The following is a 25,588-nucleotide window of genomic DNA, read 5'->3' as shown; positions in this document are numbered from 1 at the left end:
CTCAAGGCATCTTATGACCTCTGACCTCTTGATCACTCCCATGTCATTTTTTGCTATTTTTTCCCTTTTGACCTCCGTCACCACTGTTCCAAAGAAAATACACACAGATATGATATGCACAGTTTCAAGATTCCCTGTTATCACTGTTTGGTGGATCTAATATAAATGTCAAGTCAGATTTGACCCCAGACAGCCTCAGTGTTCAACATGGTTTTATTGTTTGTTTGTTGTTGGTTTTTACAGATCCTTTTAGGAAAACTGACCAAATTTCAGATTAAAAGAATGAAAATTAAGTCATTTTAAAGTAAAATTATTAATAAAATGATATTTTTAAGCAGTCAAATATTAAAACTGGAAAAAAATGTCCCTATGAGAATATAAGGGTTAAGTAAAAATCTACGTCTGAGTAGGGTTATGCTACACTTCACTCGAGAGGAACAATAAAAATTATGTAAAACTGAAAAATCAGTAAGTAAAAGAGATCTACAACTATGTAAGCTTAATAATAATGTACACTTTTTATTGATCCCCGTGGGGAAATTCTTCTCTGCATTTAACCCATTCACTCAGTGAAGCAGTGGGCAGCCACCAGTGCAGCGCCCGGGGATGGCAACCTTGCTCAGGGGTACCTCAGGGTAGCCGCTCAGGGGATTCGAACTCCTGACCTTCTGATCACGGGGCAACCGCTTTACCTACTGAGCTATCCCTGCCCCCTTTTTTTTTTCTTAAGGGCAAAGTGGGAAACCAGTTTGCGAGTATTGAGCTTTTGTTTCATTCTGATTATTACATCCAATTTCAACTGGTCTTCTTGACCAGTCTACATTCCTAAATGTAATGAATTAATGCCATGTGATTGGCTGATTAGACATTTAAATGTGCAGCTGAACAAGTGTACCTAATAATCCTCTGTGTGTTCATGATTTAAATATTTAAAGGATAAACAACAGAGAAAAAAACACTTTTTTTCTCCTTTTCACTTTAAAAAATGTTTACTTTAAAGATGTACATGTCCCTATAATGATGATTTAAAAAGTGTCTTTTTATGAGATTTGCAATAACATACATTTCAAATGCTACTAAACCTAAAAGGCAAATACCAGCTACCTTGAAACAAGATGACACACAAGGCAACCAAGCAGCACAATCAGCTCAGGGCAACAAAACCCTTCTTATCCCAAAAACTTAAGCCTTGACACAACACTTACTGTACTCAGATAACTTGCGATATATGGCCTCAAATTTGAATCGGATAAACAGTTCTCGAAAGTGAAGGACAGACACGCAGAGGCAGAGACATAGATCCCTTCATTCATTCATTAGTGACACAGCCCTAGAAAACTAGATGACCTGAAACAGTCGCGACATAGATAGAGCTGGAAAAAGCGATATCTGGATGAAAAAGATCAAATTATTAATTGGTGTATGTTTTGTAAGTACAGTTAACTAATGTGGCTCATATCAGGAGTTTCTGAGCTGACAGCGTATATAACGTTATAACTTTCATCTTCCACTTCCCCATCCTCCATATCTATCTGCAGAACTGGTGTGGATAGGATCAGGAAAATAAGTCTTGGATATCAAAGCCAGATCTTATATGTTAAAAATTACCAGACAATCTTTAAACAAACTGAACACTATAAGAATCTGGTTTAATGTTTATTTGTTAGGTTTGGTGCAGGTATCTGAAAATCCTGACAGAGGAAGTCATTATTGAAATACAGACATGCTCTTCTGACATGGGAGACAGAGGTGACCGGGGGTATGAGGCTAAGGGACAGTAAAAAACATGAATAAAACAGAATTTTGAATGAATCACTACAAATGTCTCTGCACTAAAAGCTTTAATGAATATAATCATAATACTAAAGCAGTGTTGAAGTATATTACATAATATGATTAAAATATTTTGACTTTCTCTAAAAAAAGACCAAGGCTGTATCTTCGTGCACCAGTGGTATAAGTAAGCCCTTGGACCCTTTAACAAAAGATAAAATGTTATTTCACATAACAGTGATAAGAAATGACGGCAGTGTCTACAATCAGTTCAGTTCGTAGTGCTGGCCCTTTCTGGCATATCTACACCGATGACTTGGAACAAACACTGAAAGAAGGTCTAGGCTAAACTATGAGAGATGCACAATGGTAACCGTAAACTGGGGACCGTCTGAAAAGCCTTTCAGTTTTTTGGTTATTAAACTCTTGACTCTTCTCTCACTCTATTCACAGTTTCTCATTGTGTTTTACTTCCGCTCAATCTATTAGGAGTTAAGAATCTTATATAGTGCTTCTTCTTCAGTTCCAAATCCCTTTATTTATGAGGGATCAAATAATAACATCTGATCTAAATTTTACATTTGGTTAAAATATTATTGTAGCTTAAGTACTTTCATGGAGAGTATCCAATACCCAGAAGCACAGGACCTCTGCTGCAGACCTTTCCCCTACTTTGCCTTACCGTATATAAACACTTTGCCAGTCACTCTGCTCCACACTGAATTACCTTGACATCTATGAAATCGGGTTTAGTAAATAGTTAATTCAGTTTAAAGTGAGATTTGTCAAATGGGAGCAGTTGGGAATATGACATGTATAGAAATAAAATAACGTAATAATTTGAATTGTGAACTGCTGTAGATTTTTGGACAGGCTGTGATCAGCCTGATCCTTCTGATTTTGACTGTGGATCAACCAAATTGGGGTCTGATCCTGGTCGTGTGAGGAACATTAGCTGCTGTAAAAAAGCTGTCAAATCAAACATGCATAGCTACCCGCTGTGGTCACCTCTGTATGAATACATGAGCTGTTATAACTGCTTCAAATCCTGTAGCCAAGTCAGTATACATAAACTTCATATTGCTTACTGCTAACCTTTGCCTAACCTCGTAGTAACCATTTATTTATTCACCATTCATTGTAGCCTATTACTTGGAATTTGATCAAAATGCTGTAAACTATCTACTTTAGCCAGTACTCGAAACATTTAAAATATCCCGTATATCACAAATTTAATTTGATGTACATTTGTTATATAGATTAAAAAAAAAATCTAACAAGAATTAGAACATAACACTTCAGCTTTAAATTTCCAGTTCATCAAAGACAACTTACCAGCAGCCCTTACCTCTTAATATCTTCTTTCATCTTGCCCTTCTGTCCTCTCATTGGACTTTTCTCTAAGAGTGAAGTTGTAACACACACATTAAGATCTTACTGTAACTGTGTCCACACAATGAATCTAGTAGCTTCACTGGCTGTGGTACCCTGACATTCCCTAACTGTTGTTTTGGCAACAATACGAGGAGCTGAAGGAGTTCTCAGAATCTGCACTACCAGGTACCTTTGTCCTTTTATCAGCAAGACCTGGAATCTACATTCCAGTTATTAGAGCCATTTCAGAGAATTCCACAAGTTATACGGTGCACTTACTACAAAGCATTTCTACTGTCTCCATTATTACTATATAGTAATATAGTAGTTGTTGCTACATGAAGAATTAATTTAACCTCTGCTTTTTGCAGCAGGCCTACATAATGAAAAAACCCAAGCCTACTGTTTATTTTTTCCAATGTTTCTGAATTTTTTTAAGTTGTCCAACTGCACTAACACACACAGCTACAATTACCCAGAACTATATTTTAAGATAGAATGGAATAGAATAGCCCTTTATTGTCATTGTACATGTACAATGAAATTGAGGGTGCTCCACACCAACTGTGTAGGAATAAAATATAAATAGTAAGATCCTACAGTGTTTACTGTACCGCACCGTCTTCTGAGTCTCTTCCAAAAACATCTTGTCAACCCTTTTCTAGCTATGACAAGTTGCTTTCGCTCACTTTTGATTTTCCTTACTAATTTATGTCACGCTATTTCACTTTGCATTTGTGTCTGGCAGCAGCTGTTGCACCAGCTCAAAATACCAGTGATTAGAAACAGTACCGACCTTTGTACCTGTTGTGAGTCAGTTACTAACACCAGCTTGTAATTCAACAAACGCTCTCTTCACCATGTCAGTAAATAAAAAAAGTTATTTCTTTTTGTTTTGATTTGATTTTCTTTGAGAAAGTGTTAACATTCCTATTTAGGTTGGAATACCTTGAATATTTAGGATACTGGTTAGTCTGAGAGAAAGATGGTGTTTTTATAGTTATACATCACAATGACATCATGTTCAGATTCCACTAAATAAAAGCAATTCTTTTTTCCATTTCTCAGTGCCATCATTGATTTCTATATCTATTTACCACTAGTTTGTTATTTTGAAACATTATATATGCTGTTTATAAATCTAAAGCAAAGAGTGTCCTGTTATTTTGTCTTAGATGTAACTGAATAAATTTAACTAAAGTATTAACAAGCAAACCTAAAACAAACCCCATTATATTTCTTGCAGACCAAACACGGAGTTTTGTATTCAGCATTGCAACAAGCATTTAAATATGAAAGATTAAACTAATTCTTCTGCTAATTCTAACTGCTCAAACTTAGTGTACATAAACTTCACAGGACTGCAACAATCTTAAGACTGTCGAGTATCTTTACCTTTATTTTCTTTAAAAACTTTACAAGAAAGTGTTTCTTGTCCTCAAGTAGAAAACATGTCATTAGAAACAGGCTTACAGTATACTAGAGAAAATGAGAAATGGGTGAACCACAGTCTATTACATTACATTACAACATTAAGTTGACTCTATACTCACATTCACTGTGAACATTTTGAGTCATTAGTTTTATGCAGTCAAAGGGCATACAGTAAATACTGTAACATTTTAATCTGCAACCTGTTCATCAGCAAAGACAGTAATTTCTGAAAATCTCCTTTTCTAACTGACATTATAAAGTTCCCCGTAAGGTCATAACATTTGTCCCCAGTAGGAAACCTGTGGGTGTGTTCCCCACATGATGATAGAAAAAACTGGCACTACATTTGTGTTCTGTCACTAGAGGCTTAATCATAGTGAAGTTAAACATAGTAGAAAACATTTATTCGTCATCATCGTCGTCGTCATCATCATCATCGTCATCATTATCATCGTCATCATCATCATCGTCATCATCATCATCGTCGTCATCATCGTCGTCATCGTCGTCATCATCGTCATCATCATCGTCATCGTCGTCGTCATCGTCGTCATCATCGTCATCATCATCGTCATCATCATCTTCGTCATCTTCATCGTCGTCATCTGGATCAATCTTTCCAGACAGAACATCCTCGATCCACTTTTCGAGCTCATCAGCTGTTGGCATGTCTTCATCGTCATCCATTTCCATCCAAACGCTGTCAGCCTGCCAGTGACAGACATTTATACATTCAAAAGAAAAATTCACATTTATGCACATGGGCCCTGCATGGCGACTCATTTCCTTTAGGACAATATAACAGTTGTGTGTTAATGGCATGTGCTCGCCACACACATTAGACAATAAAGGAAACACAAAGTCTTCCCTTTCTTTCATATAGATTGCCTTCAGGGTTCATTTGACTACTTGTTAACAGTTGCTGGATGGGCAAGTTTCCCTCTCCTTTAACTTGTTACTTGATCTCCTCTACTACCCTCAACCCTGTTTGGTCATTAACGAGTGCCAGGAAGTGAATCAAAATGGCAAATTTAGAAACCATGAAACTAAACAAAGAGCTTACTATTAAGCTCCATTAAGAATCTGATTCAGCGAAGGCCTCATCAGGACTGTTGTATATGTGTCACATTTGATACATTTTGTTAGACAATAACAATTGTAGTTACTTTAAGAAAAGTTACTGTCAAAGTGCTTTAATCTTTCAGAGACTGTTTGGCAATGACACCAACAAATAGACCATGGTGACGAGCAAATACTGTTAAACAATTAAAAATGAGCCTGGATGGATGGATGGATGATTAGTTACACATGAATTTTAGGGTTTTTCCCTCTTTTGATTATCAAAGCATGAGGTAATGACCATTTGAGTATCTCATGCTGTACAGATAGCCTGTTTTTTTATGGGTTAGCTGAAAGTTTTCTTACATCCTCAACATCAACTACACCAATCTGAGGAGAAGAGAGGTCAATGCGGAAGGTTTTCTCCCAATATGGAACCAGCTGAAAGGAGAAACAGAAAAAAGGAAAAGAAAAGAAAGCATTAAATGGAGACTCTTTTTTTTAAATCATTAGGGTAATTTTTATCCTGTAAGTAGACTACATCATGAACACAAATAATTTCCAATGTAGTAGATATGCACTTTAACTGAGAAAATTCATACCAGAGGGAAGTTATCAGGATCAATCCAGATGATGCTGAGGTTAGGGTTATCAGTGTTATCACGTGCCACTTCCTTGAGAATCTCCAGGAATTCAAAGCCATCTAGAGATAAAGAAAGGTCAGCTATTGTACCAGTGATACTGGAGTATGGGGTTCATATATGAATTTCGCACTGATTTAATTCATGAGCCATTTCCTCCCATCCACCCTGTGCTGGTGTGGATGGGAGGTGCTCTGGTGTCTGAACAGAGCTCTGCCAGCTGCAGCCACTAACCCAAGCCCTCATCCCAGGTTTCCACCTCTTAGCCAAAGCCCTAGCCTCTTCTTTCTTATCACTGGCTCATCTCTTTTACAGCCTCTGCCTCAGTGTGTCCACATCGGTTCACCTGTTTAGTTCTAACACTAAGGCAGAAAATCACCTGGATCATCCTCCTCAGCAAAGGCAACAATGTGTTCTCCGTCAATGTCATCCTCCTGCAAGTGCAAAAGAGGTTCATGAAAGCATTTTGAATATTTATGCTCTAAAATAACAACACAAGTAACTCTGAATATGATATGTTGAATGTTTTGGAGGTTTGTTTTTTTTTTTATTACAAAGCAATCTCAGATCTCTTACCCAGATCTCATACATGCTGTAAGGCTCAAGTTTCCTCAGAGTGGGCCTGAAACATAAAACAATCTTAAAGTTTATAAACACAAAACAGTTTTTTTTAGTATAACATAAAAATGACGAGAGTATTTTGTCATATATCACTTATATGAATAAGATGATGCTATATTGAAACATGACCACCACCATTGTTGTAATTAAGTTAAAAACTGTAATTGTTTGACATTTAAAATGTTTATGTTTATGGTTAACAATGGACTTTTGCAAAAGATCATGCATATTCTATCATAACAATTGCTTTAAAAGTTACTATCAACAACGGTACAGTGCAGGAGAGTAATAGGAGCGACCACTAGATGGAACTGCTAGATTAGTGTTCAGCATGAGGACAAAACTACATTATACTACATATAAAACCACACACACATATGGACTTTACTGCTATAGTAATATGTCTTGGTCCTCTCTGAGAAACCCAATCTAAAATGTTGGAAACACACAAACAGCCACATATACAGTATCCTTAAGGTCTTTATGTCAGTATCCCACCTATCATGCTGCTCAATGAATTCAACAATCTCAGACTCGATGTAGGGCTTTCCTGGAATAGGCATAGGTTCATCCATAAATGGCTCATAGAAATCAACCTCATTGATCTTCAGTTTCAGCTTCTTGGCAATCTGAAAGAAAAGAAAAAAACAATGAACTAAGGTAGAAATAAAGTAGCACAGCAGTGATTTTTAAATGTTTTAGACACTTGATACAAAGTAAATGCATACTATAAAATATACGGTACCAAGCTCAATTATATAACCTTAAAATTTGAAATTAAAATTGCTAAAATGTCCCAACATAATAGAAATACTCAATCAGGCAGTTTAAACCTTGGGGTCAAATGTGGCATAGAATTTGACGAAAGGGTGGAACTCCTCAGCAGCATCGTTATACTCAGTGAAATCTGCATGGTAAAAACAAAAGGAAAAAAAATTTCCACATTGAAAAAAAAAGCAGTATTAATTGCTTAGGGTCTTTTTGAAACTCAGCCTTTCAGTCTTAATTTTTAACATACGAGAAGATCTTTCACTCTTGAAGTAGCCGACAAGCCTGATGACCTCATCCATGTTGTAGAAACCCTTAAGCTCACGATCGTTGCCGATGATCTCCACGGGGTCTTCAATCACCTGACAAAACAACAATGAAATGATGGAACTGTAAGTTCAGTTTATTAGCATCTTAAAGTTGGATAGAAATTAATAATAATTAAATTAATTTAGCAATTCTTTTAAAAGATAATACAACTGAAACATGCATGTACAACAGATGTATCGTAAGAGATCTGAAGTTAACAACGGTTGAATTTAAACATCCTTAATGAATGACAAGAATTTGCTTACATCATAAAGAAACTCAACCAGGGTGTCGGCGGCTAGCTCTCCATCATACTCAATAATCTCGTTATCGGCAAAGATGTAGATACTCTCCACTTCATCAAGACCTGGTGCAAGAAAAGTGTTTCATTATAATAATATTTAATTTCATAGATTTTTAAATCACATTTATTTTTGCTCTGGTGCAGCAATACTGTCAGTTATTCAATAGTGCAATACTGTGTACCATGTTTTAGGTGTTATTACGTGCTGTAACATAACTAAAACATTTCATTAACAAAAAAAAAGAATCAACTGAATCAATTTGATGAGAGCCTTTTTTTCTGTACATAAAGTGACAGCATAAAGAAAGGCTGTGAGAAAAGTGGGAAACAGTGGGATTTCATAGATTTGCATTGATCCAAAGACCCTTAATTTTCCAGCAATGTTTCTGTCATGCTCACCAAGCTTTTTAGCAACAGCAGCATCCTTCTTTTCATCCACCAAGCCAAACCCAATGTCCTCATCATCAAAATCATCCAGAACTTGGGCTGCAAGCTATATAAAGGGATAAAGACAAAAAGAAATGAGTTGAGCATGTGGATGGGAAAAAAGAAAATAAAGTGAATGCTGTGTGAATCTACTGCCATACCTAAGCTGATTATGCCCCAGTCTGATATTTGTGATTCATTGCTCTGACAATAGTGGGCATTTTTTAATCCCTGAACACCATTGAAAACAGATTTTTGATTTCATTTACACAAGTAAACCCTTGGCATTTCATCTCATTTTCAAGGCTTAAAGGCCAAAGCTTTGGATTGCTGCCTTGCACTTTCTCAATCTCAGTGAAACCAAAGCCAACAATTGACAGCCATCATAGCTGGCAAGAGAAGAGGAACGACAGCAAGCTTTCCAGAAGAACAAGAGAGGCAGAACTTGGGCCAACTACGTCAAGGATAAGAGACGTCGCAACAGGTGTGATGGAAATAAGAGCAGCTCATATTTACTGAACATATACATGCACATACATATTTAAACAAACTGTAAACATACATCTTATTCTTTCTCTTCACACAAGTTCAGAAACCATTTCAAACATATACACTTTTCCATTTGTACTCACTTCTTATTTTTTATTACATACATTACATTACATACATAACATGACGATCGACCATTTAAATATAAGGTTGCACTATGAAGTGAGTCAAAAGCACAATACAGCAGCCTGCAAAGCATCATTGCAAAATGGGCAGCGTTCATAAGTGACAAAATGCTCCAAAGCACCAGCAGTAAGAGCCGTAAACTTTGGAAAGCATCTCCTGCTTCACTTTAGAGACAATCTTTAGTGCCATCCATTCTTTTGGTTTCCCAAGTTCAGACTGAGTAGCTTATGTCTGAGTTGTCTTTTTTTTTCAAGGCTAATTTCTCCCAAATCAGTAAAAACAAAAACACTTATGCACTCTTTCTTAGTCTATGGATACTAAGAGTTTTCAAAGTAGCTTCCACAAGTGGGATTATCCCAGAACAAAACCTCCATAGCACTGCATCGTGTTTTTGCCACTTTATTTTACACAATTTATACTGAGAGGATATTGTTATAAATATTGAAGAAAAGCAGCATGGTTAGCTTTAGCTATATTAGTTTTAGCAGTTTTCCAGGCATTAATCTAGGCTAAACTAGCCACCTGCTAGCAAAACATGATAGAATTGGTACTGGGCTTTATCTGTTTGAAAGTATCATCTCAAAATGCTTTTTTTCTTTAAGAAATCAATTTATTTGACTTATTCTCCACCAATGAACAATTGAAACAATTTGTGTTAAATAAAACCTCACCTGCACGCTTTACTGCACCTGCATGCTGTTTTCTAACTATTTTGAGGTACAGCTCATTAGTTTTAATTTTAATGTGTCTTCACAAACTAAATACTATAAAGAGTTGTATGAAAAATTAAACAACATTATTTTTTTAATGATTTGGGTGAAGTAGTCCCTTGTTGCCGATGGTTGCATTGCTGTATAGATAAATAGGCAGGAGGATGGATGGACATGTTAGAGTTTAATGAACAGATCAAGCTTTTAAACGAGTATACACTTACTTTTCAGAAACGTGAAGTTAAACTTGCACAGCCCAAGCTGCTGCTGCTGCTGCTGGACTTTTTTTGGTCTGTGGTGCATGTTGTAACGTCACATGATCAGTCAACGAGTAGAAGAATTGGAACAATCAGCAGATACTTCAGCAGCAGAGAAATCCTTTATTTCACAGCCCAGCTTTGAAACACTTGACACAAGAGGCAGACCTTAACATACCTGATAGATAAATGCTGCTTGACTTGTGATCAACTGCAAGAAGAAGTAATGCTTTAGGGGAATGCACAGTGTCTTGATTTACAGCAAATTGGAAAGGCCCTCACTGCACACAGAAGGCTTACACTGAGCTTATTCAAAGGACTATCATGACCTAAGGACTTCATGCACAAATGTACTCCAAGTACTGAAATACTGACCCTGCAAATTAAAAAAAAAAATAACTAAGTGGAACTACTACATTCAATTACTTAATGGTTTATTTTATTCCATTCCAAGTGGCGACCTCTGGAGTTGAAAAAGTCCAAAAGTGCACAAAACTAGTTCCTCGAGGTAACTACACACTCTACTTTCCATTCCAGATATACACTATATGGACAAAAGTACTTGTCCACCTACATATTACGCCTACAGGAGATGCTAGGCCATGGAAATAAATGCCATGACAGTGCATGCTACAATGTTAATGCCAGAAGAGGTTTGCAACTCTGCAGTTATATAAATCAGCAGAGTCTTGGTATATAGACACTATGCACTTCAGCACTCAGTGACCCTGCTTCGTAACTTCCTTACAGCTTCCACTCTTACCACTCTTTACCATCTGGCAGACGTTACAGGAGTCTGTCTGCTCGGACTGCAAGACTTAAAAACCGTTTTTACCACCAAGCCATACGACACCTCAACCACAACACTTAAACACACACAACACAGTCCACAGGACTCACTTAGAAGCTACCTTGCAGCTTCACAAGTACTCTGTTTAATCTGCACTGGTCACTCCACTTTATTGTTATTAATATTTATATTTAAAAAGTGCAATACTGTAATTTTCTGCTGCTCATTCCTGTGCAATATCCCATCTGCCCTCCCGTCATATTTCTTTTCAAGATTTTCTTATTTAATCACTAGTGTACATATATTTATATTAATAGACACATATATATTTAGTCATCTTTTCTCTTTTACCACGTCTCTCTAATATTTTGCTCTTTACTATTTTCCTATTTTATTTTATTTTATTATATTTTATTATATTTTCTTCTACTGTATCATGCTGCTGAGTGACTGCTGCTCGTCAAACACATTTCATTGCAATGTTGACCCTGTGCTAACTTGCATATGACAAATAAAACTGAAAACTGAAAAACTGAAACTCTTGAATAAAACAGCTTACAGTTGATTGTGGAATATCTAAGAGGAAAGAAATTTTAAGAACTGATTTTTTGTGAATCCTACATTTAAATTCAATCACTTCTGGTTCCAAAAATGCCAACATGCCAAACGTGTGGCTTGAAAATAGTAAGTCACAAATTAGTGGTGGCGTTTGATGTTTTTTATTTGAGAAACTTCTGTTTGAGGATAATACAATATTACATTTTACTTTTTTTATTCAAATATAGAGTTTTATAAGGCAATTCGAATTAAAGTAGCTTTAATAAACAACAGTATCAGAAGCCATTTATCACAAGAGGCCCTGAAGTATAATAGATTATATTCTGGGTGCTTGCTGTGGGGAGAGAAGGCAGGTAGAGATGATAAATCGAAGAAGCTGATGAATAGAGGATGATGCACAAAAAGTAAAGATTTACTTCAATCATCCAATCCAATCAAGCTGACCAGCTTTGTCTTCAGGGTCTCATTTCTTTTCTAGTGTCAAGATCACACCTTTTCCATCTTGAGATATATATGTATTTTTTATATATCTCACCTCACTTCACCCCTACTTATCTGTTCCCTTGCTATCATCCAACCCATGCTGAAATCTGAGTGCGCCAAGCCAAGTTAGAGGTCAGCAGCGTAATTACTTGGCTCCATCTGCTAATGCCCAGTCACAGTCGGCTTGTCACGTGATCCCGATGAGGAAGAGCACCAAGGTGAGTTGTCAAAAACATGCTCTGGCTCCCTGCTGCGCTTGGCTGTGGCATCAAATGCTGAGAAATGATTGAGAGCATAGACTGTACAGTGCAGTAGGGGATCACATTTCGTCCAATATACAACTGTCCACTGCCTACTCTGATGATACTAGCAGGCTAGCCTGCTAGTATCATCAGTTGTACATAATGGAAAACTCTACTGCACAAATTTAGCATCAAAGCTTATATATGCATTCATGAAATTATTTCCTATTTCACAAGAAATTTGTAAATACTCATTTGTGTCAAAAGCAGCCAATGGTGGTTTGGGCATCTGGCTAGGATCCCATTGGAGGGTTTCCAGAAATGCCCAGTTGGAAGCAGACCCTGGGACAGACGGAGAACTCGCCAGAGAAATAGATATCTCATCTGACCTTAGCATCCCCCACAAGAAGGAACTGGAAAATTTTGCTGACATCTCAATCAATCAATCAATCAATCAAGGCTTTATTCGCCACATGCAGGTTGCCCTGCAGTGAAATAGGACCCCAGCCCCCCCGACCTTACACACACAACAAAGACATCACATGGGGATACAGGTCGGAGATCGGTAGCGTTACAGAAAAAAAAACACTGAAATATACACTACAGTGGGAAAGTACAAGAGGAAAAAAAGAGACCTCTACTCATGCTGGGCTCCTGGGAGGACAGCATGAGAACAGGAAACAAAAAAAACTCCTCTGCACAAAAGAAGCACATAAATGTCCACAGCACAACATTATGGAACACGTGACAAGCCACAGGGTCGGGTGGGGGGTGAGGAGTAATCCGAAGCAAACACAGCAGCCATCCTGCCCAGCGCTACCATTCCAGCGCGGGCTCAGACCCGCCGTGTTCCCAAGAGGGAACAAGCATCGGAGGCATTTGGAAAGGAAGGGGGGATGAGTGTGTGCATATCAGTGTATATGTATGTGTGTGCATGTCCAGACACTTCACATATATCGCTAAAACAATTCAAGACACAAATTAGAAGAATATAATCATATTAATATGAATATCTTCCATCAATACACCAACACTATATGCACAGCATCTATCGAGACAGACATCCATTCTTTCAGTTATTTCCATTTTTACTTATTTTTCTAAGTTTCTCTATAATAAGTTTCAATGGAGGATCTTCAAAATGATAGTGGTGAAATTATATTAAAAATAAGCCACCCAATAAATCAGAATCACACATCTTCACCTACTAATAGCTAGGTGAAGTTATGTCCTCTATTATCTGACAAAAAGTGTGTTGAATTGATTTATTATAGTTTTGAGAGCTGGATGCAAAACAGTTTAGTGTCAGATCTATATCCTTTCACCTTGTTTAAACAAAGTATTTAGCAAGCGTCAGACATGTTATATGAAAACTGAGTCTTTCTTGAGATCTTTTATTATGTCCACCTTTATATTTCAAGAGAAAAACAAGGTGTTGTTTGTCAAGCTGAAAGTTCACCATGCATAACTGACTGACTTCAGTAAAAAAAAGCTTTGAACTTAAGTTTCAGTGCAACAATGCCAGCACGTACTGTGGGTTTGTTCTGGGTATGTAAACAATATGTTATGTCATGGTTCTGGGTCATTTTGACACAGCATTTTGAGCTTCATATGTTTTGATGTGAGTCTGTGTTTTGGGTTATGTTCTGATTCTTTAGTTGTGCTGTGTTGATTATTATTATCCTATGTTTTGTTTCTGTTGTGTGTTTTCAGCCCCTCCTCTGTTCTGTGCCTACCCTTGTCCCACTACTCTGTGTTCCCTCTGTTGTCATGTCTGTGATGTCAGAGTGTCTGCTCGTGAGTCTGTGTCTGTAAGTTCAGTCAGTGCACTTCCTGTTTTACTTTGGTAGTCTTCAGTCTGTGTGCGTCAGGTTCTGTTTTGGTGTACTCCGTCTCGTTGTTGTGTCAGCCGTGTCTCCCAAGTGTTTGCTCTTTGCCCTTTTCCCCTTCTGTATTTAGTGTCTGCGTCTGCTCCTGCTTGTCGTCGCGTTGTAACCTCAAACTCGCCTGTGTGTTCCGTTTCAAGTTCAGTTCCCAGTATCACCAATTAAAGTTGTCTGTTCTGAGTTGTTTGAGTCTTTAAGTTTACTTTTGCCTCTGTGAGTTCTGCACTTGGGCCCTTCATCCTGCCTGTCTGCACACAGCCGTGACATGTTATCAGTAACACATTCGACATCATATACCCAGCATTCCTCTTCAGCCATAACTCAACCACAAATGTCATTCCCTCCTCCAGTGAAAGTTCATGAAAAGAGCTGACCTAGTTGCTGTTTCCCTCTCTATCGTTGGTTTAGCTATGACTGAGACATTTTTGCTTTGCACCAGTGCATTTCTGGTCTATTCCTTGAGTGAACACATGAGCACTTGATGAATCATATGTGTGTGTGTGTGTGTGTGTGTGTGTGTGTGTGTGTGTGTGTGTGTGTGTGTGTGTGTGTGTGTGTGTGTGTGTGTGTGTGTGTGTGCGTGTGTGACATTATGATGTAAGTCACTCAGTGAAAACCTAAGGGACACAAACCCGATCTCAGCCTGTAGCAGATTTGCTGTTAGCTTTGTCACTACTCCTTTAAAAAACATCAATGTGTGTTCCTTAAGGTTGATGTTTTAGTGAATACATTGTTACAGGGTTTTGTTTTCCTCTCTGTTATATATGCTGAAGATACATAATGGCTTTGTCATAACGGATGCTGTTGTATGATAACGACGTTTAAGTAAAATAAATAACATTAATTCTGACAATGCAACAATATCATGATTCTTAAAAAAAAATAAGAAAATGATGGTAAAATCAACAGGATAGTATACTGCAAATCAATCTGTAACATGCACAATAAAAAGGCAGAAAACTAATTTTCTCCAGGCTCTGGTCTGCAACTCTAAAATTGCTTAATCTTTCAAATGAAGAAACATTAAAAGCTTGTCACAGCAGGAATATTTCCCATTTTCCTGTAGAATCTGGTGTCCTGGGATCTGTGCAAAATTAGAAGTTCAGCTGGTTTTCCTCCTCTCAGCCAGACAGTAAATTAGTAATGGCTGCCGTAACACATCAGGACGTTCTACACTAGACTGTTACATAACACTGCACCGGGGTGGTCATGAAAGATTCAGACACAACAGCGCATAAAAAACCCACTCTGACTTCCCACTAGCGAGCGTAACTGCACTGTTCACAAGGAGACAGTCTAGGATTTTCCACAGAGATAAGACTTTCAAAGCTACTGTCTTTTCAAATGAATAATTTTAATTAATACAATTTTAAACAATCTTATAGATTTCTTTTTTAAGTTTATTCTATTTTTTACTTCAGCTCAGCGTGCTTTCTCAGGAGAGCTGATGAAATGCATGGAAAGCTTTTGGAAACCTCAGAGGCACAGAAGCTGATTCCCTACAGCACACTGTGAGGACAGAAATGTCTGGGACCATCTGTGAATCTCCTGCATTTGTCAGGCCCACTGTGGAGCGTTAGAGAAGAAAAGAGAAAAACTGCACATGTGTTATTTTACTAAAGCCATTTAATAGATAAGAGGTGTGCCAATGCAGCCAAGAGTGTCTGTACACACACGATTGCCTTCCAGTGAGACACATACTAGGAACCATGATGTGTACTACTGAAAAATATATTTCACCAACTATAGCAAAAATGGTACACCTGCAACCATCTGCATAAATGATGTCTGTTTTCAATTTAACTGGTGCAGCAAACTATTCATTAGCAAGCATATACATTTTTATTTATTTATTCTTGCACAAGAAAAAAACAGGAAAGTAAAAACTGATGCATTAACCGAGCATGCTGATTTACTGCTTGGAGACCTAATTAGAGCTTTTGTTAAAGTTATTGGTACGTGTGTGTTTCCAGCAACTCACAATGTATGCAGTGAAAATGGACCATGGAATAGCTGCAACAAACTGCTCTGTTACCTTAAAGTATGCAGGAAGTTAGATTTGCCAGCATTTTTTTTTTTTTTTACAGTGCACCATCTTTAAAATACCAGAAAAGCTGTTGCAGAGTGTACACTAATACTTTTTAAAAAATGTCCTCTACTATATATCATGAACTCCTCAGCACAGTGCTTTCAGTTGTTTGGTTGACATTACAATGTTGTTTTAGTATTTCTGTTCCAACCCCGATAAACAACATCTACCCAAAACATCTACCCAGGGTACAATCTGGACATGTCGCCAGTCTATCGCAGGGTAAACAGGACAACAGTTCACACTTAAAATCGGTCTATGGCCAATTTTAGACTCTCCTATTAACCTAACCCCATGCATGTCTTTGGACTGTGGGAGGAAGCCTGAGTACCTGGAGAGAACCCATGCAGGCACTGGAAGAACACGCTGTCCGCATAGAAAGACCGCGGCCATTTTAACCCAGGCTACCTTGCCATAAGGTTGTCCTCCACCACACACAAACACTGAAAACCGCAACACACATCAATTAAGGTCTTAAAAAAGAACTACAATCATCATCATAAAACTTCAAATTTGATGATTTCAACTTAACCTGACTGGTCAGCAAATAGTTGCTGGAGGTTGCCGGCTGTTGCCAAGTGAAATTAGTCACAAACAAGGTAAATGCACTGATTCTTATGTAACACTTTTCTACTCTCCTGGAGCACTCAAACATCCCAAACTGTCCCCAAAAAAGCTGTCTCAAAACTCTCCTTGTGATTGATTCCAGGTGGATTTATGTGGTCCATAGTTTGCATGAAGGTGGTGACTTACCAAGTAAACCTTCAGTCCTTCAAAGCAGAAGATGTGCCTGATGCTTAACCAAGACATTTTAAAAAGGCTGTATGAAAACATGTGGTGCAAATCACGTTTTCATAACTGATTCATTGGTGTTGGCAAGTTGGTGTCTTCCATACAAACTGCAGGTGAGAACAGCAAAGTTTTTAGCAACCAAAGCAACTGCAAGTGAGATTCAGTGCCTCTTTGTGACCAATTTCCCACTAGTGACTACGCAAACCTCCATCAACCACTCACACAGTTAGCAGGGGATTTTTCCCATACAGGCCTCTCTTACTGAATCCTGACAAATTTTACATTACTATAATTTCTGCAAAGACTAAAAAATAAAACACTGTATTGTACTTGAAAAATATCAATATCTAGCTGTAAATATGTTTTCTTGTATTTCGACAGTGTTAAATTTATGGTTGTATCTCCGCAATAAACTGCAAGAAAACAATTTCATACATGTCCTTCTTCAGGTCCATCACGTTGTGGAATAGAGATGTAAGCTGGGGTTTCAAAGTCACATAATTCATATTAAATTTTTTCATAGTGCACCTTGATCCCTTCCATTTCCCTAACATCCTTCTGCAATGAATAAATGATATGAAGGCAGGTGCACATGCAAATAAAAGAGGTGTGGGTTAAAGAATGTTTAGAGGATGGAAAAGGCAAAAATGTGCGTGTGTGTGTGTGTGTGTGTGTGTGTGTGTGTGTGTGTGTGTGTGTGTGTGTGTGTGTGTGTGTGTGTGTGTGTGTGTGTGTGTGTGTGTTATGTTGAGGGAGAAAGAGAGGATAGCGTGGAAATTTAAAGATGATTGTACACATGGAAAAAACGACTCATACATGAAACACTGCCCATGTCAGCGACTGGCAAGCTGTGTAGCATCACACTTTGTAACATGGATGGATAGATGGATGGAAGCAGTTAATAAAGAATTAAGCATAGAAAAATACATCTGGTTGTGTTATCTCAAAACTGAACGCAATCCCATACTGTTTTTCTTTTATTATGACCAATTTTAAGCTATCTGGTAGAACAAGCAAATACCCAAAAACCCTGCCACACGACAAAAGTCAACAATAGCAGAATTTCATTAGGGAAAACTGAGTTTGTTGGCATGAGACATTGCTCTCCGTTGCACCTGCACTTCATATCCAGGCCCACTGTGGCTGACAGCTGCTCGATGGAGCCCTATAACGATGATAAACCTGTCAAGTGGTTTTACCGAACAAAATTGCAGATGTGCAAATGTAATCTGTGGAGGCTGTTTATGAAAATACTCAACGCTATTCATCTGCAGAGAAGGGCGTGCTGTCTCTGTGATTATATTCAGGAATATATTTTATGAAATCACATTAACTAGCTCGAATTTTTATACCTCAGAAAGATTGAACAGATAATTTAACGCCTGGTAGAGTTTCAGTGTGATCAACCCGAGACCAGTAGTTTATCATATTTACCTTTCATGACAAAAAACACATTATCCAGGTATCATATTGTACCATGGATCCTCGGGCCATATGCATTACTGACCACAGAGCTGCATAGTCACGCCTGGGATTATTGAGAAGAGTTAGAAAAAAAAAATAGAAAAACAGACATTGCAAAAAAGCTTCATGGTATATTACCACACAAGGCTGCAAAAACATCATTTTAACTCTTTCACACCAACCAAATAAGGAGGTACACTCTTCTATTATTATAAACAACAGGTGGGTTTTGACATGGAACAAACTGGAGCAGCCAGAATGCCAGTCTCGCTGGCAAACAAACATCTTTATCTATCAACACAGATGAGATGATGCCGCAGAATAACACCAAGGACAGTTCACGTATGCATAACTCCTGTCGTATCCAATGATATCACATCTCACAAATTTGTTCTTAATTTAGTATGTCTTTCACACTTTAAATTTTGGGACCAGGAAAGAAGATAAGACAGGATTAGGTCTCTCACAACTCAAAAGCTGTGTTATTCTATGTTACATTTTGACAGGTGTGTTACTCGTCACTCTCATTTGTCCCTATAATTTTGCCTTGCATTTGGAGGAATGACTCAGAGGCTGTCAGATTATCTTCAAGACTTGTGTGCATAGCAATTTATTGAAGAGGATGGACAGACACACGGGACTAACAGTCCTGTGAAAAAACAATAGCCCTTTTCCAGTAGTACCTTCTTGGTTGGCTTGGTACCAGGTACTTTTTTAGTACCTATTGGCCTCGAGTTCCTAGCAATCTGAGGCAATCCAAAAATGTGACGCCAACTCATCAAATGACTGCTTGCCACTGATTGGTCAGTTAATGATGAGTCATTAAAGCGACTCGTTTGAGAAAATTAAGGAAAACGAAGGAAATGGCTGCACAAAAACCCTGTGGTCCTCAAGTCTGACAAAAAGCCACAGACCGAGCAGCAGGTTAATCACCTCAACATCCTCCACTGTGTTGTGTCACATGCAAAAAACCTTTCAGCTATATTGCAGTCAAGGTACTAAAAGGGCTATAAGTACACACCATGATTCAGTAATTTGTAGAATTACTTTTATCAGCAATAACTTGGTGTAAGCATTTTTTCTATGACTTTGTCAGTCTCTTCCACTGTTGTTGAGGCATTTTTGGCCACTCGTCTTTAAGATGCTGTTTCAGTTCACTGAGGTTTGTTGCCATTCATTGATGAGGAGCTCTCTAGGAGTGCCACCACAGTATTTCAATCAGGTTAAGGTTCGGTCACTAGTCAATAATATGGTCACTGATTTAGAGGAGTGTATTTAACTGATTTTTTTACTGATAATTGTTACGCCTTATTTTGTTTTTTATTCAACAGCTGCAGCAACAGTTGGTTTTTAAAGCTGGCCACTCAGATTATTTGTATTTTTTAAACACATGGCCCTTAACTTTAAACAGTGTAGGCAGCAAAAGCAAACTTCTGTTTCACTGTTGTTGAAATTTATTGCAGATTTCTATTTATATACACAAAGAAATTCACATTATTATAATTACAAGAAATAAAGGTACTGTCTTTTTGACTGACTCATTTCAAAAGCTGACATCCTACACCCTGTATTTGAGGAGAATTTATGGGATTTCTAGTTAATAAGAGACCAGCAGCTTCAATTATAATTTCTCAGTAGTAGCTAAGGTTAAGATGCATTAGTGGTGTACTATTAACCCAACCAACTAAGACCATTCAAGTGTAAGCCTGATTTATATTTGGGGGAAGGCTTCAGCAGTCACTTTGAATAACAGTTACCACAGCGACAGCGTGACCTTTTCCCGGATCTCTCTGAGGATGGAAGAAGATTAGACAAGACAACTCAGAAGCCTCCTTCCTGTACTTCCTGTACAATATTGGACAACGTGCCTTGTGTGCACCCATGTGACTTTTTTTTTTAGCTATTAATATAACAACTACTTATAACTTAATAATTCTATTCTCCCTGGAGAAACATAGAAGGAAATGAACAGTAAGTCTATTCACTCTTGCCCAGCACTTTATTATTCAGTTAATAAAATATGGTATTATATGTCTTATTTAATGCTGTTGTGAATATTTGTAAAATCCAGGAGGACAGTGCATCGTGTTTGTCAAGACATATAAAGATTGAGGTGATCGCCAAAGTCAGACAGTGTGACGCTGTTTGAATCATGACTGTCTGTTTGCATTTTTGTGGCAAATCTATGTAACAGTTGCTTAAATTCAGTCTGGAAGTTGTATCAAATTGGCTGGGAGATAGACAGCTCCATATACAACATGACATGCCCACTATGTGGATGGATGTTTATGACATGACTCAATGACCTTGGAAAAATCATGCATTTATTTATTTTAAATTATAATATAAAATATATACAATTTTAGCAGTTCATTTTGGTATACTTTAAATATAACTCAACTACAGGAACAGGTGATGTGAAATAAACATGTCACAGCTTGTTGGGGACTGATTTGATGACTTCAGGCAAGAGTGAAACCCCCCTTTTTAAAGTGAGAACAACCAAAGTATGCAAATGATCATCTCAGAAAACATTTATTAAACCCTGAAGCAGATGGGCAGCAGCAGCAGAAGACCACACCTGTCAGCTAAGAACAAGAAACTGAGGCTACAATTTGCATGGTAAATGGTAAATGGCCTGTATTTATATAGCGCTTTAATAGTCCCTAAGGACCCCAAAGCGCTTTACATATCCAGTCATCCACCCATTCACACACACATTCACACACTGGTGATGGCAGCTACATTGTAGCCACAGCCACCCTGGGGCGCACTGACAGAGGCGAGGCTGCCGGACACTGGCGCCACCGGGCCCTCTGACCACCACCAGTAGGCAACGGCAAAAAAGGCAAAATTGGACAGCATAAGAAACTTTAAAAATGTTGCCTGGTCTGATCTGTTTTGATTTCTGCTTTAACATTAGCATGGCGTGATCAGAATTTGGTGTAAAAAACAGGAAGGATGGATCCATCCGGGTTTGTATCAATGGCCGGGCTGCTTGCATCAGTGTAATGGGATGTGGGATACTTCCTTGACACACTTTGTACCCCTTAGTACCAAATAAGCATTGTTTACCTTAGTATTATTTCTGACCATGTCCATCCCTTGGAGACAACAGTGTATTCTCTTCTGATAGCTGCTTACAGCAGGATAAAGTTTGTTATGAACTCTACAGTCACCAGATCTCAGTCTAGTCAAACAGCCTGGAGAACTGGATATTCCCATTACGGATGAGAGCATAATGGGACAACAAATCTACATTAACTATATGCTGCAATCATGTCATTATGAACTGAAATCTATGTGTATAGTTTCCAGCACCTTTTTAAATCTATGCCACGAAGAATAAGACAATTCTGAATGCGAGTGGGTCCAGGCCAGTATTAGTGAGGTTTAACCAATGAAAGTCCCAGCTCCACAAAGATCAAAAGAGAAACTCATGAGTGAGGCAACATCATTAAAAGTTCTTGTGAATGATAACGAAAACTTAAACCCAACATGTATATTTTTTTATCGTGTTTTTAATAAAGAAAATGCTTATTAAGTCAGACCAGATGGCTCAGGAACAAATCCCTTCGTAAAAGGCTTAAGCACAAGAACACAATATGAAAACAAAACTTTGACAAATAGTCTCTAAAGCGTTAAAGCTATTCCAGACAAATGCTTTGTAATATGTTACTCACTGATTAAAAACATACCAATTTAAGAAAAATAAATAAATTGATGTCACAGGTTTCTGAACATACTGAAATTCGGATGTTGTGGTGGAGTAAATCAAGAATGAAGGAGTAATTTGATGTGGTTCCTGCTGTCTTCACAGTTTACTTTCTACAGTTTACTGGATGGTACAAAGGGGACCATAGCAACATTGTCTGCAAAACAGAGAGCTGTTGTGTTGCTTAAGAGTGTGGCAAGAATGAGAGGGGAGAGAGCAGCGACATGTGAAGACGTGTTTTTGCGAGCTCTGCTTAGATTGACCATTTGCGTAATTTTCCCGCTCCCCTTCTAGTACATCCCGGCGCGAACCCGTCTCACAAGTGCCTAATCTTTCGAATCAGTTGTATTTTGTAGTCTAAAGCTGTTCAACATGCCTAAATCGCTCAAGCAGAAGCCGGGGCCTGATGCCTCGGACTTGCCTGGTGCGGATCCGGCCGCGGGGGTGGGGGCCGGGCCGGATCTCGACACAATCATGGCTGCCATAAAGCAAACGGAGCAGAATGTGCTAGCCAAGATCGACTCGTCTGTGATGGCAGCTGCAGGTGAACTACACAAGAAAATAGACGACTTGGCGGGTGATTTAAGGTCAGAGGTCCTGAGTGTGCGCGCAGAGTTTGCGAAGGCTATCGAAGACATGCAGAAAGAAAACGCCACGCTCTCGACCCGCACTGATGATCTTGAGGAGGAAGCTAATGGCCAGGCTAACCGTGTTGTAGCACTGGAAGCTAAAGTTGATGCGCTATCTGCCCAAGTCGTCCGGTTGGCAGACAAGGCCGATGATTTGGAGTCCCGGCAACGTCGTGATAACTGCAGACTAATTGGAGTGGAAGAGGGATTCGGAAATATTCGACCGGAGAAAGCCGTGGCTGAATTGTTGAAGGAAGCGCTCGCCCTCGACTATACGCCGACGCTCGATCGGGCGCATAGGAGCCTGCAGCCGAGGCCAAAGGATGGAGATGCCCCGAGACCGATAATCGTCAAGTTCCACTATTTTCAGGAGAAAGTGGATGTTCTTCGAAAGGCCATGGGGGCAGGTCCCATTACCCGTAATGGGAAGCGTTTCTACATCTACCCAGATTTCTCGGCCACCGTTAGAAAGAAGAGATCGGCCTTTACCGAGGTGAGAAGATTGCTTCGCCGGTGTACGGGGGTGAAATATGGTCTCCTGTATCCAGCTACATTGAAAATCACGACCCCGGCTGGCGAACAGATGTCTTTCGAAGATCCGATCAAGGCAAGGCACTACGTCGAGACCAATCTGCGCCCACGGGAGACGGAGGGAGAGTGACAGTTAATTCACGGACCACAACAAGTATCACACGCTGCGTGCTACCATTGAGGTAGTCTGCACAGGCTGTGCATTGACTGGTGAACGTCGCCACGCTACGGTTGGATGCCCTTTATGATTGGACAAGGTATAGCTATAAGATGTTGAGGATTTCTGTGGATGTCATGTGGCCTGGGGAATATTTTATTTCAGAATATCTTCGGTATCCTCATTGGTCTTAGTTCCAGCCCGACACCATAACCCCAACAGTGCTTTTATTTTGCTTTTTGATGTATTCTGATTAATTAATCCCCTTTTTCTTATCACCAGTGTCATTATTTTTATTGGGTTTTACCCCTTTCTTGTGGGATTATTTTCCAACCGTGAGTGTTCAGAGCCGTACCGGCCTGTAAGTGGATGGGTGCCGACATGCATGCGGCAATAATGATGCTGAGTCAAGGGTCCTATTATACTTTGTTCTGTCTTTGCTGAGTTCATGTAAGAGTTTAAGCTAGTGTAAACGTGTTATATGCCTAGGAGAGAGAGGAGTGTTTTCAGGGCAGTCTCAGGTTTGTGGAAGACCAGCCCAGGGGTCCAGGATGGTGAGAGGTTTATCTATGTTTATCTGTTTGTTTTTGTTAGTTTTGCTTTGGGTTTATCTGTGGTTTATGTTGTGGCTCAAACAGGCACTGAAACACTGAGATATAACCAACGTGCAGGATCAGTCTATTATCGATTGTGGCACTATGACTCTGGATAATGTGAATAATCAACAGAAATCGGTCTCATTCATTAGCTGGAACGTCAAAGGGCTGAATAATTTGGTTAAAAGAAGCAAGGTATTTAGTCATTTGAAATCGCTCAAACCTGACGTGATGTTTCTACAGGAGACACACTTAAATACTAACTCCCAAAAAAGACTAGGTTGTAAGTGGATTGGACAAATATATCATTCACGTTTTAACTACAAAGCCAGGGGAACAGCAATCTTAATTAGGAAGGGGGTTCCATTTGAACACTCTGAAGTGATATCAGATCCTAATGGCAGATATGTTGTTGTAGTGGGCAAGCTGTTTAACACACCACTAATACTGGCTAATATTTATGGACCTAACTGGGACAACGCACAGTTCTTTCTTAATTTTTTTTCGACTCTCCCGGACCTTGTCTCCTATAAACTGATTCTAGGTGGAGACTTTAATTGTGTCCTTTCTCCCCAGCTGGACCGATCAAGCGTAAGGTCGAGCAACACCCTCTCGTCAGCAGCAGTGGCTATTAATTCCCTACTTCGTTCTTACGGCTTATCAGACCCTTGGCGTGCAACAAACCCATCTACGAAGCAATTTTCCTTTTTTTCCCCTGTACATCATAGTTACTCCAGGATTGATTACTTCATTGTCGATAACCAGCTACTTCCCTTAATTTCCAGCACCAAATACCACAGTATAGTGCTGTCAGATCATAGCCCTGTGCAGATGGGTCTGGTTTTTCCAGGTAATGTGGCGCCCCAACGAACGTGGCGGCTAGACCCCCTATTACTTTTATGTGAACGCTTTAAAACGTTTCTCAGCAATCAGATTGACTTCTTTCTAGAAATTAATGACACTCAGGATGTGTCGAGGGGAGTCTTGTGGGAGTCTATGAAAGCCTATATTAGGGGCCAAGTTATTTCTTATGTGGCACACAGAGACAAGGAGCGCTCTAAACAACTTAAAGAACTGGCTGACAAGATTGCGGATATGGATAGGCGTTACGCTCTTTCACCTACGCCAGATCTTTTTAAGGAGAAATTACTGTTGCAAACTGAATTTGACACGCTTATGACATGGAGAGCCGAAAGAAATATTTTTAAATCCAGGCAGGTATATTATGAGCATGGAGATAAAGCGGGGAGGCTCCTTGCACTTCAGCTCAAACAGCGGTCAGCTGAGCGCGTGATTTCGGGAATT

The 25,588-nt window shown here is 38.9% G+C and overlaps 2 protein-coding genes across 2 annotated transcripts in view; one reads left to right on the top strand and one right to left on the bottom strand.

Moving 5' to 3' along the window:
* Nucleotides 1-4,530: 4,530 nt before the first annotated feature.
* Nucleotides 4,531-25,588, bottom strand: part of casq1b (calsequestrin 1b) — a 29,376-nt gene continuing 8,318 nt past the window's right edge. The window contains exons 2-11 of the mRNA XM_085396628.1: nt 8,683-8,776; nt 8,246-8,346; nt 7,921-8,032; nt 7,736-7,809; nt 7,401-7,531; nt 6,858-6,903; nt 6,661-6,715; nt 6,243-6,343; nt 6,007-6,081; nt 4,531-5,289 (exon numbers count right to left, since the gene is read on the bottom strand). Of these exons, the coding sequence (XP_085252754.1) occupies nt 4,984-5,289; nt 6,007-6,081; nt 6,243-6,343; nt 6,661-6,715; nt 6,858-6,903; nt 7,401-7,531; nt 7,736-7,809; nt 7,921-8,032; nt 8,246-8,346; nt 8,683-8,776 (1,095 nt within the window). The 3' untranslated portion in view covers nt 4,531-4,983. The remainder of the gene's footprint in view (nt 5,290-6,006; nt 6,082-6,242; nt 6,344-6,660; nt 6,716-6,857; nt 6,904-7,400; nt 7,532-7,735; nt 7,810-7,920; nt 8,033-8,245; nt 8,347-8,682; nt 8,777-25,588) is intronic.
* Nucleotides 22,592-23,940, top strand: LOC146674505 (uncharacterized). Its single transcript, XM_085396684.1, has one exon. The coding sequence runs from the start codon at nt 22,743-22,745 to the stop codon at nt 23,658-23,660; it is 918 nt and encodes a 305-aa protein (XP_085252810.1). The 5' UTR covers nt 22,592-22,742; the 3' UTR covers nt 23,661-23,940.

This window comes from Rhamphochromis longiceps, linkage group LG3 (genome assembly GCF_057381845.1).
Source record: "Rhamphochromis longiceps isolate RC_006_pf linkage group LG3, R_longiceps_female_GT1.1, whole genome shotgun sequence".
Lineage (NCBI taxonomy): Eukaryota > Metazoa > Chordata > Actinopteri > Cichliformes > Cichlidae > Rhamphochromis > Rhamphochromis longiceps.
Note: the sequence above shows the minus strand (reverse complement) of the source record. Positions and strands in the feature narration are given on the sequence as shown.

Excerpts from the sequence above, each read along its gene's own strand:
- LOC146674505 (XM_085396684.1), top strand. The coding sequence starts at position 22,743 with ATGCCTAAATCGCTCAAGCAGAAGCCGGGGCCTGATGCCTCGGACTTG.